The sequence below is a fragment of the Echinops telfairi genome, unplaced genomic scaffold (genome assembly GCF_000313985.2).
Source record: "Echinops telfairi isolate 266 unplaced genomic scaffold, ASM31398v2 ScPeMD7_1;HRSCAF=3_0, whole genome shotgun sequence".
In the NCBI taxonomy this organism is placed as follows: domain Eukaryota; kingdom Metazoa; phylum Chordata; class Mammalia; order Afrosoricida; family Tenrecidae; genus Echinops; species Echinops telfairi.
Window position 1 is genome coordinate 37,292,814 of NW_022103896.1, and position 14,070 is coordinate 37,306,883.

General features: G+C 53.2%; 1 protein-coding gene across 1 annotated transcript in view; it reads right to left on the minus strand.

Moving 5' to 3' along the window:
- Positions 1-3,345: 3,345 nt before the first annotated feature.
- Positions 3,346-14,070, minus strand: part of GRHL2 (grainyhead like transcription factor 2) — a 169,875-nt gene continuing 159,150 nt past the window's right edge. The window contains exons 15-17 of the mRNA XM_045286222.1: positions 13,057-13,142; positions 8,569-8,633; positions 3,346-6,370 (exon numbers count right to left, since the gene is read on the minus strand). Coding sequence (XP_045142157.1) covers positions 6,256-6,370; positions 8,569-8,633; positions 13,057-13,142 — 266 coding nt within the window. The 3' untranslated portion in view covers positions 3,346-6,255. The remainder of the gene's footprint in view (positions 6,371-8,568; positions 8,634-13,056; positions 13,143-14,070) is intronic.

Genomic DNA, 14,070 nt, shown 5'->3' on the forward strand with positions numbered 1-14,070 from the left:
TTTTTTTTTTTGCTCTCAAGTGAAGATCTCATTCCTCCCTCTAGTTTTCCTCAAATGGGTGGACTCAGTTCATATTTGGCAAGAACTCCCTGGGCTCTGCCCTCGGTGAAGACATCTTGTTGAGCCGGATCCCCTCTGTCCTCTCAAACCCACACATGAATGGGGAGCGGGGAAGAGAGGGTCCAGCTGCTCAGGTTGGAGAAGGAGCCAGAACCGGGGCTTGGGAGCTCGGACAAGCTCCAGCACGTACCGACACCGTTCGGCGAATCCTGGCCTGCCACGGACCCAATCTGGGCTTTTGTGCAGGGCTGTGTTTCTCGTTCTCTTTCTTCCTGGGAAGGCCTTTGTACGTCTTAAAGCGAAGACACCCCAGCTTGTCCCCGGGACTTGCAGCACCCAGAAAGCTGGATGCCTAAACGTTTGTCACTCCCAAGCTGGGCTGTCCGTTGTCATTGCTCTGTTCAGGGACCTCTGGAAATAAGAGTCTGTTCTGTCTGAGATAAAACCAGCCTGTCATGTTCAAGGGACTGGAATAAAGTGCTTACAACCTCAAGGACGACAGTGGTCTGCTGGTTCCTACCTTCCTTGGGGGCGGGGGCGGGGCGCCGAGAGCACTGTCCCGATGGTGTGCCTCAGGAGAGAGGTTTCCACACAGGGAATAGAAGGACAGATGGATAGACAGACAGATAGAATGATAAAGATAGCGCTCACGTGGAGGAGGCCCTCTATCCGTTCATTCTGGGTCACACGCTTGTGTGGCATTCAAACGTGTGTACTGTTTAATAGGGTGTTCTGGAACATGAGATCTTCATGCCAATGCTGTGGCTTCAGCCGAGTCTGCACCTGACTGGGGCTCCAGGTCCTGACAAAGCTTTCCTCCTGGGTGTAGTGCTTGCCCTCCAGGGACACAGAACTAGGTCCTGGGAACAGAGGGTTGGCGGTGATGGCCAACGAGACACCCGTCCAGACCTTCCTCGCACCTGCTGCAGGAAGCACAGCGGGGGGACAGGTTGTCACCACCTCTGGCTCCACTCGGATGTTGACTCCGGGGCCCTGCTTTCCTGAAGCTCCCAGTCATTGCCTGGCACAGCAGGGAGGGCAGGGGAATCGGGCCATTCTTGTCCTAAGTGGGACCCTTCTAGCGGGTGGCCTTTGCCTGGGGATTTCCCACGGGCCTGGCTGAAATGTTCTTATAACTGTGCTGTGGTCTGAGGCTCCCCCCAACCCCCCAAATCCTTTTTCCTTCCTTCTTGCCTTCCACAGGTACTTTGGAGAAACAAATCCACAGCAACTCATATATGAGAGAGTTTTATGTAAAGAAAATGTGCATCACAAAAACATCCCAACCCAATGCTGCCCAAGCCCACAAGTCCAACATTAACCCATTTACCCAACACCAGTCCACAAAGTCCTCCACCTCACAAAACAGAGGCAATGATGCCGACTGCAGGAGGAAAGCTGAGTCAGTGAACGAACAAGCATCTCAGCACTAGCAGGGGTCTCCACACGGCTGCTCCAGCACCCAGGGCTGCATCGGGATAGGTCCATGTAGCTTCTCCTTGGGGATGTCTTGTAGGAAGTCAATCTTGCAAGCTGAAGCAGAGAACTGCTAAAGCAGCTGCACCTGGTGCAACCATCACAAAACAAGAGACCCGAGAACTAGAAAGGCAAGGCTCACCACCCATTTATCCCTCCGCCTTTCAATTAGCCCCACGTGATTATCGGCCAGGTTGGCACAATTAACTAACTCAACATGTGTCAGACCATCCTCCCAGGCTGCAGGCTGACCGGGTCTGCTCCTTCTCGCTCCTCTTTTATGGTTTGTTCTCAAGCATTTCTCCCAGTGTGTCCTGAAAAGACACCATGAGCTTGGGGATGCAGGTACCTGAAGTGACGTCGTGGTTCTGGTTGACACCCTCAAATCACAGAGCTCAGGCATCCAAGCGGGCAGCCTTCCCAGGGAGAGGCTCAGACTTGGGCATCTCTCGTTAAGCGTGGATGCGTAAGGATTGGGAGGTCTTCTTCTGTTGTCTGTCTGTTTCTAGGATCCGGGTGCCAGCAGCCCCTGACTCTTCCAGGGAAGAGCGCGATCACCGTGCAGACCGACCATACCAGAGCCCCATCCCTTGGCAGGTGCATCTCTTTTGCACCTTCCTTTCCCCCAGCCTCTCTCTCAACGATGCCTGGGTCATGGATACCGAACTGAATCAATTCATCAGGACCGTGTGACCCTGATCATGGGGCACCCTTAAGAGGAAGTGGGTGGGTGGCACACAGGCAGGGCAGAGTCTATGAGAAAATAGGATGGTGGCTGCCTGAGGCCAGGGAAAGGGCCACCTCAAAGGAGACCAACTGCTAGACTCAAGTGTGTGGACAGTACACCCTATGGAGGCTGTAGGACACGGATCAGGAACACCCCAGGAGGATCCCTCAATAAGAACTTTACCCAGCCGCCTCTTCCCCACCCATTGGGTCAAGCCTAAAGGCAGCTTGGGGTAACACCAGCTGGATCATCAGCCAGAGCTTCTTGAAAGCAAATTTCCAGCCAAGACTTGAAAAGGGTGGGCATAGAGAGAAATTAAGACGAGGAAAGATGTAGCAGAGTTACTTGTTTCCAACCGCATGTTGGAGGAGACGCGTGGCTGCTGGTTTAAGGGAATGTGAACATTGGGTGGCCACTGATGAAACACCACTATGCACCAGCAAATCATGGTGCTTGGGTATGAGCCAGCAGAGAACGGGGTGCCTGGGCGTCCCTGGGTAGGGGATGGCCACCAGGAAATGGGGAGTTTGGGACAGGTAGTACTAGCCTGTAGGTAGAGGTGGATGAAGGCACCAGAAAGGCCTTGTGACTCTCATGGGGTGGGAGTGAGGACGGGTCATGTGGAGAGACCGATCCCGTGGGTCGCTGCAGGCCTCTTTTTGAGCTTGTCATTTAGGAATCCTGCCAAAGCAAGCTCAGGCCATGAGTCAACACAGGCTCATAGCAACCCGAGGTGATGCAAAAGGGGAATGTGCTCAGCTGGCAGCCAATAGGTTGGAACCTCAAGTCTACCCAGCTGTGTCTTGGGAGAAAGAGTTGCTGGCCCATTTCCTCAAATCCCTAGGGATTGCAGTTCTACTCACACACCTGGCCCCACCATCAGGTGAAGCTGGCTCCATAGGAAACTGCTCTTGCTTCTCACGTGACTTTGGGGCCTGGCAGTAAGCAGCAGCCCAGGGCTCCAGGGCCACCCCATCTCCCACCACAGGGGCTTCTCCCCAGGCAGGCCCTACGGCCAAGATCCCCACACCCACCTTGCAGAAAGCAACCAGGCACTGTTGTTTACTCTGATGGTAGGAATATTTATTTTTCTTCTTAAAAATGTACAAAAAATAAAATAGCTATTTATAGATTCCCCCTCTCCCATTTACAAAACTATTAAGTTACATTCCTCTTTTTGTTTGAACGTGAGAGCAAATGGTAAGTGTATTGATCGCCCTTGCTTAGATGGTAAGAAAGGGCCGTTGTAGAATTTGGCACAAACCCACTATCTCTCTGACATTTTCCATGATTTCAAATTTAAAAAAGGAGGAGGAAACTAAACATTTGATCATTTCATGCTTCCTAAGTCTCTGGTCCGGGACGTGTCCTTGTCAATCGGGAACAAATTCCAAGGTGATCGCGTTATTCAGTGAGGCCCAATTTCCAAACGCTCGGCAAGTCAAACCTGTGTGGGACATAGAGGGAAGGGGCTGGCTTCCCAAGTCCCCCATTGCCCATGGATTAAAAAAAAAAAAAAGCTTATTTGTTGAGTGTGATTAATTTAAGGGACAATAAAAACAGGGTGGGGGGCTGAGGGGGCAGGTTTTCCTATCTTTCTGGAGTGTTTTTGCCTGGGGAGTTTTGCCTGGCAGGATTCATTGAAGCTCTGCTAATGTACACTTTAAAGGTAAGCCTCGGATTCTCCAAGTGGACAGTCCAACGGGGGGCGAACACTCAGCATCTGCCCAAGGCGGCCACAGGTACGTTGTTCTGATTACGGTCCTGATTGCCCAGGGGCTATGGGCAAATGCAAAAGCATCTCTGATTTGCCCTGCCTTAGGGCAGGCCCAGCAAATGGTTCTCAAAGAAGCTGGAGCGGCCAGGTAGCCTGCACCAGGCTTCTCAAGGTAGCCCCTCTGTGGCTGCCTGACCTGGAGTCCTATGCTTCAGCCCGATCACACTGGCCATTCACTCTACCAACCACGTTAGAATGTGTGTGTGCTTAGCCCAAGCGTGAGTAGTGCATAGTACATCGCGTATTTCCAACACTGACTGGTCCATCTCGGAGCACACGCCTACCCTTCCACAGGGTGGTGACCACGCTGCTAGTCCAGGGCAGGAGGCAGAGTTGGCGTAGAGTGGGACCCAGGAAGCAAATCCTTGGCACCACAGGAGGGGTGACATGCCCAGTGGACACACAGAAAGGTGGCTCCTGGCCCCCACCCAGAGACCTTCTTGGACTCAGCCCCTGCTCCCAGTCCGTGAGATTCCCCTGCGGCATCTGGGAGAAAGCGCTGGGCTGGCAGCCGTCCCTCGGTGCTGCTGGAGGCCCCAGCACAGATGAAGTCGAGGGGCAGGGAGACCAGAGAGGGGCCTTCAGGTAAGATGTCAAAGTGCTTTGCAAACGATCTAGGCCTGGAACCTGCCCTAGGTCGGGACCTTGGGTGGACGGTGGGTGGGAGGTTTTCCCAGGCTACCCAAAAGCGAGTGCTTCCATCTTCAGGGGGTGCATGCAAGCCCCTTGGCTACCTGTCTGTCCTCTCTAGGAGAACAGGGGCCTGCCATGATTGACGGGTGCGTGCGTGTCTAGGAGGCATTTCTTCTCTTCACTGGCTCTCCCAGGCCCATCCTGTGTCAGCTGGCAGAAGCATAGGGGTTCCCAAGGCATGCTCACCCACAGGCTCCGCTACTTCCTCAGCTGTCACCCAGGAGCAGAGAAGCCTCCTTTTCCAGGGGCTCCAGCAGGGGAAGCCCAAGAGGATGCCGAGGTCTGCTGGTTGCAGCCGGGCTGTTGGCACTGCCCTGAGAACTGCAGTGGGGCTGAAGCAGCCACGTGAGATGAAGGATGTGCTTGTAAATTGTGCAGCACTGCATAACGTCCAGGTTCCTAGCATCGCCAGGCAGTTTTGCAGCCAGCCAGCTTCAGCAGCTGGGACCTTGTGACAAAGCCTCCGCAGAGTCCTCTCCACAAAGCTCAGGCAGAGCCTAGCCCCAGACCTGGAGAAGGTGCTAGAATATCAGGCAATAGGAGCTATCTCGGAGGCAGCTCGAAGGATGAGTCCAGAAAAGTGCATCCCCGAGAGATGAGTGTGGTGGCCTTGTGGGAAAGCCGTGGACCCGGGGAAGAGAGGGTGTTTCCTCCAGGGACAGGGAATGTGTCCCCAGGGCGGGGCCACTTGAGAGTTCATCTTGGCACCCTCTACAGTGCCCTGATGCCCGAAGGTCACTTCCCCAGCCCGAAGGATACTGCGTGAACAGGCGCACAGGCAGAAAGCCAGGTCTCCCGGTATGTGCCTCCGTAGGCCAGTGGCAGTAAACATGCCCACGTACCATAGGTAAAATATATTATTGCAATATTATAAACATTATGTACAGAGTCAGGTGTCCTTCCTTTGTCACCTACTAATTACATTGTAGCGGAATGCCTTCCTGTACAAGTCCCTGTGGCCACTTGCTTCCAACTCCTCCGGGGAAATATTGAGCAAGATGACCTCTCCCTCCCAGAGCAACCTGAAGGTGTTTGACTAGTAAGTGGGGCAGCCACCTCTTAGTGCACCCGTGACATCTGCACAAGGAAGCAGCTTGTTTGGTCCAGCTATTCAGGGCACGTGGGAGAAAGGCGTAGGGAGTGCTTCCAGATGAACCCAGTGGCTATGTTTCCTTTGAAGAGGAAGGCTCCGATGGCCTCTTCCAGAGCCAGCTGTGTGACCTGCAGGGTCCTGGACACCCACCTGCACCCCACCCCCAGGCTCAGAAAAAAGGTGGGCAATAAATAAGGATTTGTCAAGGTCCAAAGCAGGGCCCGAGGGGCTCGGCCAGGCTTCAGCTCCACTGAATGTGCCCGAGCAGATGGGACAAATACACTGACAGCGAGTGAGACGTCGGTCCGTGCCCGCTCTTTGCCCAGCACAGTCTTGTAACAGCGATTGTGAGACGGGTGAGTTGGGGCTGTGGATCTGGGGTGGGGGCCTCTGTCGGTCCTGGGGTGAAGGTGCTGCGGGGAGCGGGGCTCAGATTTCCATGAGCGTGATCTTGAAGCCCTCCACCATGCTCTCCATGTTGAGGATGAACGTGTCCTCATTCGAGTAGTGCTCGATGATGTTGTCGTCCATGTTCACCAGGATGCTGGTGGCAAAAGACAGAGACCGTCAGCAGCGGCGTGGGAGGTGCAGGGGCCGTTCCTGGGCAGGGGCCTCCAAAACCAAGCCTTTCCAAAAGAAGCCGGGAAAAGGAACCGGGAAAAGAAGCCAAAAGGGAAAAAAGGGGGACTCCCTACCCCTGACCATTACCACCATCACCACTCTCTTTTCCTTCTGCAGAAAGCAGCTTCAGGTCAGCAGAGAGGTTTACAGCAGAACTGACCTCCCACTGGTAACTTCTCCTAGGACTTCACAGCCACCCAAGCCTCTTACTCAGTAGATTGGTTAACCAGGACCCAGAACAGTTGGCAGAACACAACATCACAAAGTTCAGTCATACCAGAGTGGGACCTGAACACGTAGGTCCCAGAGCCATTTTTTATTGAAGATACATTTGAAAGAGGGCTCTGCTCTTAAGAAAGGACATTGTCGTCATTGGCGCTACTGTGGAGCCTAGAACTAGTCTTTGAGCCTCAAGCCAACCCCAGGGGTGCCACAGCTACTACTAGCAAGTGAGGAAAAACCGGAGTCAGTGAGGTTAAGTCACGTAGTATGGGTTCAGTCGTGTGGTGCACGGCCGAGCTTGGCTGGGAAATCACCTTCACCTTTCTCCCAAGCTCATACCTGTATCACGGGCTGCCTACTCGCTAGGAGTCCTTGGGAGGCATAAGCAGTGATGGACGCAGCCACTCACCAAGAAGGCCTCAGAAGAAAGGCCTGGCGATCTACCTCCGAGACATCCGCCTTGAGAACCCTGTGGAGCTTACTCCTACTCTGACACCCGTGGGGCGGCCGTGAGTCTAGAGTTGACTTGGTGACGCCTGGTCTACCTGCTCCTTGGCTGACTGGAGCCACTGCTCTCAGAACCGCATCAGCAGGGGTTGAGGTGGGTCTCATTTTAAGAAAACCAGCATCTTCCCCCTCTGCCCAGGATTTAAAACCCCTGGAGCCACTCTCGTTCCTAGAAGTCTAGGCGTAACTTCTTACGAGAAGAATAGGACTCTCCCCTCCGTCCATAGCTTTGCGGTTAGCTTTCTAGCACCTCCGTCTATTCTTTTGTAAAAATGTACGAATTACAACCCTTTCTAGGGCCATGGTGAGGATCAATGCATATAGCAGAGGGCTTGGCCCGGGCAGGGTGCCATGCAAGTGAAATGTCACCCTGAAGGGCACGTACATGTCCCCCGGGGGCTTCTCATCAGTAGTTAAGACCCTCAGTAGTTCAAGATCCCAAGACACTGCTTGGGTCTCACCATCAAGAAATTCACCCCTCCGGTGGTGTTATCCTAAGGCAGAAATTGTAAGAAGCAATTTAGTGGGCCTTACCACAAGGCTTTTCATTCCCAGTTAACCTTGACCCTGAGCAGGCCAGGCATTTCCTTTAGACGCATTGTCTGCTTTTTGTAGGAGAACAGCTCCAGGTGCTGACTCAACAGAGTCCCTCTCCTGGCACTACCTCCAGGTCTTGCGGCCAGTACTCTCCGACCCTCATCAGCTGGAGTCCCCACAGGGGACCAGCAGTGGGTACGGACTCAAACTTTGCGGCCAGAGCCTAGACCATAGGCCACATCTCTCGAAAGAGCGAAAACCTGTTCTTTGACTTACTGACCACTGAAGCCCCAGGGCAGGACGCTTAACCTCCCCCTGGCTCAGTTTCCCCATCAGTGAGCCAGAGAGGGTGAGAGACACTGCCTCCCAGACTGGTAAGGAATATGGGGGGGAAGGCACAGAAAGCACTCAGCGGGGGCCCAGGCCCCACGAATCCTCAGTCGATGAGAGAGACTGCTCTTCACAGTGAGAAGGAGGGAGCCCACCGGGAGTCTGGGACCAACTGGAAGAACCCCTTTGGCCCTGTACCCATTTTTGCCCCTACTGGGTCACCACTTTATAACACACCTTGAAGACAGCATGGGATTCGCTATAAATGTCACTCTCTGCCAACGGGGTGACTGGCCTTGTGCCCTCTGTCTCACCCTGTCACTGGAAAGGGGCATCGCAGCTGATCTCACCGTACACACGGCCTTCTCTCCTTCGCGGAAGCGCTTCAAGGCACTGCGCTTGCCCGCGGCCCTGTCATCATTTGGAAGCGCAGTTTTTACTCAAGGTGAACATCGAGGTTAGAGTTTTCCGGCACCCTCGCCTTATCGGGTGTGGAAGTCAGTGTAAGGACGGTTTCGCTCTTACCCCTTTTTGCTCTTCTTGTAAAGTTTTGTGATCTTCTCCACCGGCAGCCCGTACTTCTCAGATATCTGGAACAACAACGGCAGAAAGGCTTGGTGAGCGCGGAAGAGGCGCGCGCGCATGCGCGCGCAAGGCCACGAGACCCCGTGCCAATTTCAGCCTCGTGGCGTCCTCAAAGTCAGCTTCTCAAACACCTCCTCTGTGAGCCTCCCTCTCCCTCTCTCTCACTTGACACACCTTGAAGTCAACAGAAGAGTCAATCGCACGAGAATTCAATCTATGCTAAAGGTGGCATTTAAACCCAATCCACTAAAAGCCAGACTTCTCATGTTCTCGTGGCATTAGATAGGCAGCCATGTAGAAAACACGCTTTAACATGAAACTGGGCCCCACTTCCCGCACCCAAGTACATTTCAAATGGATGGAAGATGGACATGGGAGAGATGAAACATAGAGATGCCAGAAGCATCCATGAGTCGATTGCTCTTGCCTATGTCAGCACGGTAAAGTCGGGACGAGTTTTTCTAAGATGTAAAACCTGAAGAACAAGGTAAGAGGGCTGACAGAACCAACCCCCGCATTCAAAATATCCATAGAGCAAAACTGAGCGTCAGGAGACAAGGTCAAAGGACACACTGGAAACATTGTTGAAACCCAACAGACAGACCTGAGCTAACTTCCCCCACTTAGGGAAGACCCCAGCAAGAGGAATAAGAAAGGGGCTCACAGCTCCACGGAGAAAATGGAGACAGCATCGTGGGGAGGCAGTTGACAGGAAAGGAACATTGCAATTGGCCGATCAGTGTATGGAAAATAAATCCACCACTTCATTTTAAAACAGTGAGGTCAAGCACGAGGGAAGTTACAAGGCAGACCGGGCTGACCGAAAGGCAAAGACACAGCAGGAGTGTGAGAAATAGCCGCTCTTGTCCAGAGATGGGCACTAGCAAGCCCAACCATTGAGAAGGGAAACTTGACAGACGTGATGGAAATTTACAATGCAGAGATGCTTTGACCCGGATATTCCACATCTACGGTCTATAAAAACAGACCCTAATGTATGCACGGCGTCTCAAAGCCCCCAGGCCTGAATCAGAGAAAAACTGGCTACAGCAAACATTCATCACTCGTGCTCTAATATTTTCCATTGAAAACCAGGAAGGCATTCAAAGAAACGTAGGAAATCCATACGAATGAACATGAAAAAGACGGCAATGCCATATGCAGTCAAAAACAGCAATGTGTATGTGTGATCTTGTTTGTATTTTTTTAAATGTACGTAAGTAATGATACAGAAAGCAATTGAAGGGCCACCTATCTACTAGCACTGGCACCCCTGGGGAGTGGACGGAGACCAAGAGCTCCATTGACTTTTCACTGTGTACAGGCCTCCTGGTCTAGTGGGCTATTGCAAGGTCAGCAGTTCAAAAGCACTAGCTGCTCCGTGGGAGAAAGATGAGGCTTTTGACTCCCATAACGAGTGACCATCCCAGAAACCCACGGGGGCCGTTCTACCTTATCTTCTAGGGTCCCTGTGAATGAGAATCTTCTGGGTGGCAGTGAGTTTTTTAGCTGAGTGCTGCTTATTTTATGTTGACAGTGACCGTACCTCCTTTCTATAAGCACAAAGCAGTAAGAGTGTGAGAGATGGATTTAGAAAAGACCTGTCCGAGATGCCTGCCAGTTTGTCACCCTGAGGTGGCTCGTAAGCTAGGGTGCTAGAAGCTATGCAACTTGTATTCCAAATTCCAGCAGGGCCACCCATGGCTGAATGATTTCAGAGACGCTTCTTTTCCACCAGGAATCAGCAAACGTTTGAGACGGAAGAGCCAATCCTGTCCCTCACAACCATTTAAAAATGGTTTGAGCATCATACGTATATTTTTACAAACAAATGAAGTCATCATTAGCTGAATAATAGTCTTTGCAATGTTCCCATTTGCTTTAGAGCCTCATGTATGTGCTGAAAGAGCTGCGGGTTGCCTACCTCTGTTCCAGACGGAGACAGAATCGCCCTTGTTCTGTTCAACAGCAACACGTCCTAAGCTACTAGTTCTCCATCTTATAGACGGGAGATGAATCCAATGCTTGGGACGTCTCTCTGCAGGGAGGATGTTTGCTTGGATCTTCATTGCTAGCTTAGCTTCCCAAGGCCTGAATGAACGAGCACCCCTCAGCTCACCAGTTCCCCAGAGTCCGGCAGAAAGCCCGCACCATTCAGTTTCCACTGGGGTCTGCTGGGAGTAGCAGCAGCCGTCACAGTAGGCAACCTTCACCGAGTGCTTACTGTGTGCTAGGCACAGTGCTGAGAGCTCTTTGTTTCTTAAGGCCCTCAATCCTCCCAACATCGTCGTGGGCTCGGTACTATGAGAAGCCCAGTGCACAGATGAGGAAACCGAGGCTCACAGTTGTTAAGTAACCTCTCCCAGGGTCCCTCGGCTAGTCAATGGCCGAGCCAGGGTTCAAAGTGAGAAGGTGACACTCTGGCTCCAGACTCTGAGCATTCATAGAACATCGATCAATCTATGTTGCCCCTGTTCAGAGAGAGGCTCCACGACCCCCTGCCCCCAGTTCAGAGGAACAACTGGTAGAGTTGAAACAGGGGACCTGGGCTGGTGAGGCCACCAGAGTCCCCAGGGCAGTGTGACCGCCAAAGGCCTGACGTGGTGCACTGAGATGTCATGTCTGCCTCCGTGTGAGGCTGAGAGGTACACCTTCCAAACGCAGGACCCTGGAAAGAGTTTGGGGGTTCTGGGCAGGGCACTATGTGGATAACACTGACCGGCTGGCACAGCTCACAGAAGGCTTCCTTCTGCCAGGGAGTGGGCCTTGGCACCCCCGTGTCCCTCCCCTCTGTGCAGGGAGCACTCATGCCCTCAGCAGGGGAGGTGCACACTAGAAATGCTTGTTAACCCTTCATGCACTTCCAAGTTTTCCAAACTGAGCACCTCTTTCTATAACTTAAAAACAAACAAAACCAAAACCAAAAAAACATTATTCATAGTTTAAAAGACTTCAGAACTTCCAAGAGGATCCCAGGCCAGGGCCACATCCCATCACTGAGCTGTCACTTGAGGACCTGTAAACCTAGACGTTGACATGGTGGGCCCTTCTCTCCCACCTAGCCTCCATCTCAGCACGGAGCCCGCAGAACCCAGGTTCCCACTGAATGTGACCAAGGTGAGGAGGGCGCAGCCTGTCTTTTCCGGAGGCACAGTGACTTCCCCGTGAGGCCTGTCAGGGCTCTTCAGGGTGGGCTCTGAGATATAAAAACAAACTCAAACTCCCTGGCTCATATCGATTCTGACTCATCTCGACCCTATATAAAAGGGCTGGAGGAAACTGCCGCTGTGGGCTTCCAGATCTTAACATCTTCCTCCCACGAAGCCACTGTCGGTTCCAAGCTACTGGCCTTGTGGTGAGCAGCCCAAAATCTAACCAACTATGGCACCAGACCCCAAGCCAGACTCACCGCCCTCAAGTCGAGGCCAACTCACAGAGATCCAACAGGATGGGGCAGAATTGCCCCGGGGCGTTTCTGAGACTGTCACTCTCTGCAGGAGTAGAAAGCCCCATCTTTCTCCTGCAGAGTGGCTGGTGGTTTCGAACCGCAGACCTTGTGTTTGGCAGCCCCACACATACCCACTCTGTCACCAAGGCTCCTCACTATGCCAACAGAGGTCCCTATGTAAAAGCCAGAGGCTCTACTTTGGACTGTTTCCTAGGTAACGGGATTCAAATAGGTGGCCTACGGGAGAAGAGGTTTGCTTCAACAGATTTCACTTCCACACACACCTGGAAGCCTGGTTGTGTCCCTTACTATAATAAACCCGCATCGTCTGCAACACAAAAGCCAAAAGGCAAACCCACTGCCAGGGAGTTCATTCTAATGTATAACGGCCCTAAAAAGCAAGGGCGGTGTGGTGTGGGCAGACTTAGAAGTCACCTGCACAGTGGGATCACAGGAGAGTGCCAGGTGGGGGGGCAAAGGGGCTAGCACAGTGACTTCCCCTCAGCCCTGGGAGACTACAAGGGGCAGGGGAAGGGAGGAGAGAACTTGAGAGCCTGTCCTCAAACTGCTCCATATCTCCAACGAGGATGCTTTGTCTTAACCAAAGAGGTCGTGTTTTCCTTTTGGCTGACACTCTCAGAGTAGCGAGGGGCTCGTGTGTCCTGGCCAGACGTGGACAGGAGCAGATGGGACTTGGTTCCGGGCAGAGGCAGGTGCAAACCCACAGGGTAACTAACCCCGAGGCACAGCGTTCACTGAGTCCCTGACCCTGTCAACAGACAGGGACTTGGCGATGTTTCAAAGTCCTCTTCGCCTTAAGATGCGAATAAGCCACGACAGGACAGAAGCCAGGGTCTCCACAAATCTCAGCTCTTTCTCTCTAAGCTTTTTCGGGCAGGCTCAATGGCTGCTTTTTTAAAATGTCCCGTCCAGCTCCGGGGGGAAGCCCGGCAGACAGGGTCTGGAGGTGGCTCTCTTACCGCTTCCATCAGGCCTTTCACGGTGGGAGATTTCAACATCAGCGCGTCAAACACGTCGTCAGTCTCCTTCCTCACGTACAGAAGCACTAGAAGAGAAAGAAGAGGGGGCGCTGTCTAACAGAAGGAGCCCACGCGGTTCCTGTCACACCGGTGTTGGAGGCTGGCACCGCCTTGGGGGCTCCAACTCTGGCTCCGACCACATCCTGCCAGGGGTGCCTGCCGTACAACCCGTGGCGAGGCACCAGGGAGGGGGTGAATGGGAGGGAGGAGCGGAGCATCGTGGGACACCGATTAAGCTCCAAGACACTTGGATGCATGGGGTCCACATTTGAATTTCTCAAGGCAGGAACACGAGCAATTTATGCTATCTCTTCCTGTGGCTTCTTCCTCTTATTTAATCATCTGTTCCTTCAACAAATATAATGGATGCCGCCAAGGCCTCTATGTACCTGGCTGCCTGTGCCAACAGCTGGGGGTGCCACCAGTGAACGAAGAACAGGCCCTACCCTTAAGGAGCTCCCAGCTCCCCTCTGGAAGCACCAGCATTCCCCAACAAGCCAGCAGAGCCACCGTCACAAGCGCTACGGAGGACAGGACCCCAGGAAGGAGCGTGGGGCAGCCGGAAGTTGTTGGGAGCTGCATGAAGACCACCGTGAAAGGGGCGCAGGCGACAATGCAAGCGAGGGACAGGGGGTGCAACAGAGGTGTGGGGAGGGGGAGAAAAGTCCAGGCGGGTGAGCCAGCCTGTGCAGGACCAAGAGGCAGGTGGGGGATTTGAAATACCACAGGTCTGGGTTTAACTCCATTTTGGCGATGGCTGTGGGGCCCGGGCCACCTCAGTGAACCTCTCCAACCCTGGCTTTCTTGGTAAACCGGGCCACCTCAGTGAACCTCTCCAACCCTGGCTTTCTTGGTAAACCAGGCCACCTCAGTGAACCTCTCCAACCCTGGCTTTCTTGGTAAACCGGGGGTCGTAATGTCTCCCTCGTGGGGTGGCTGTGAGCGGGAAAGGAA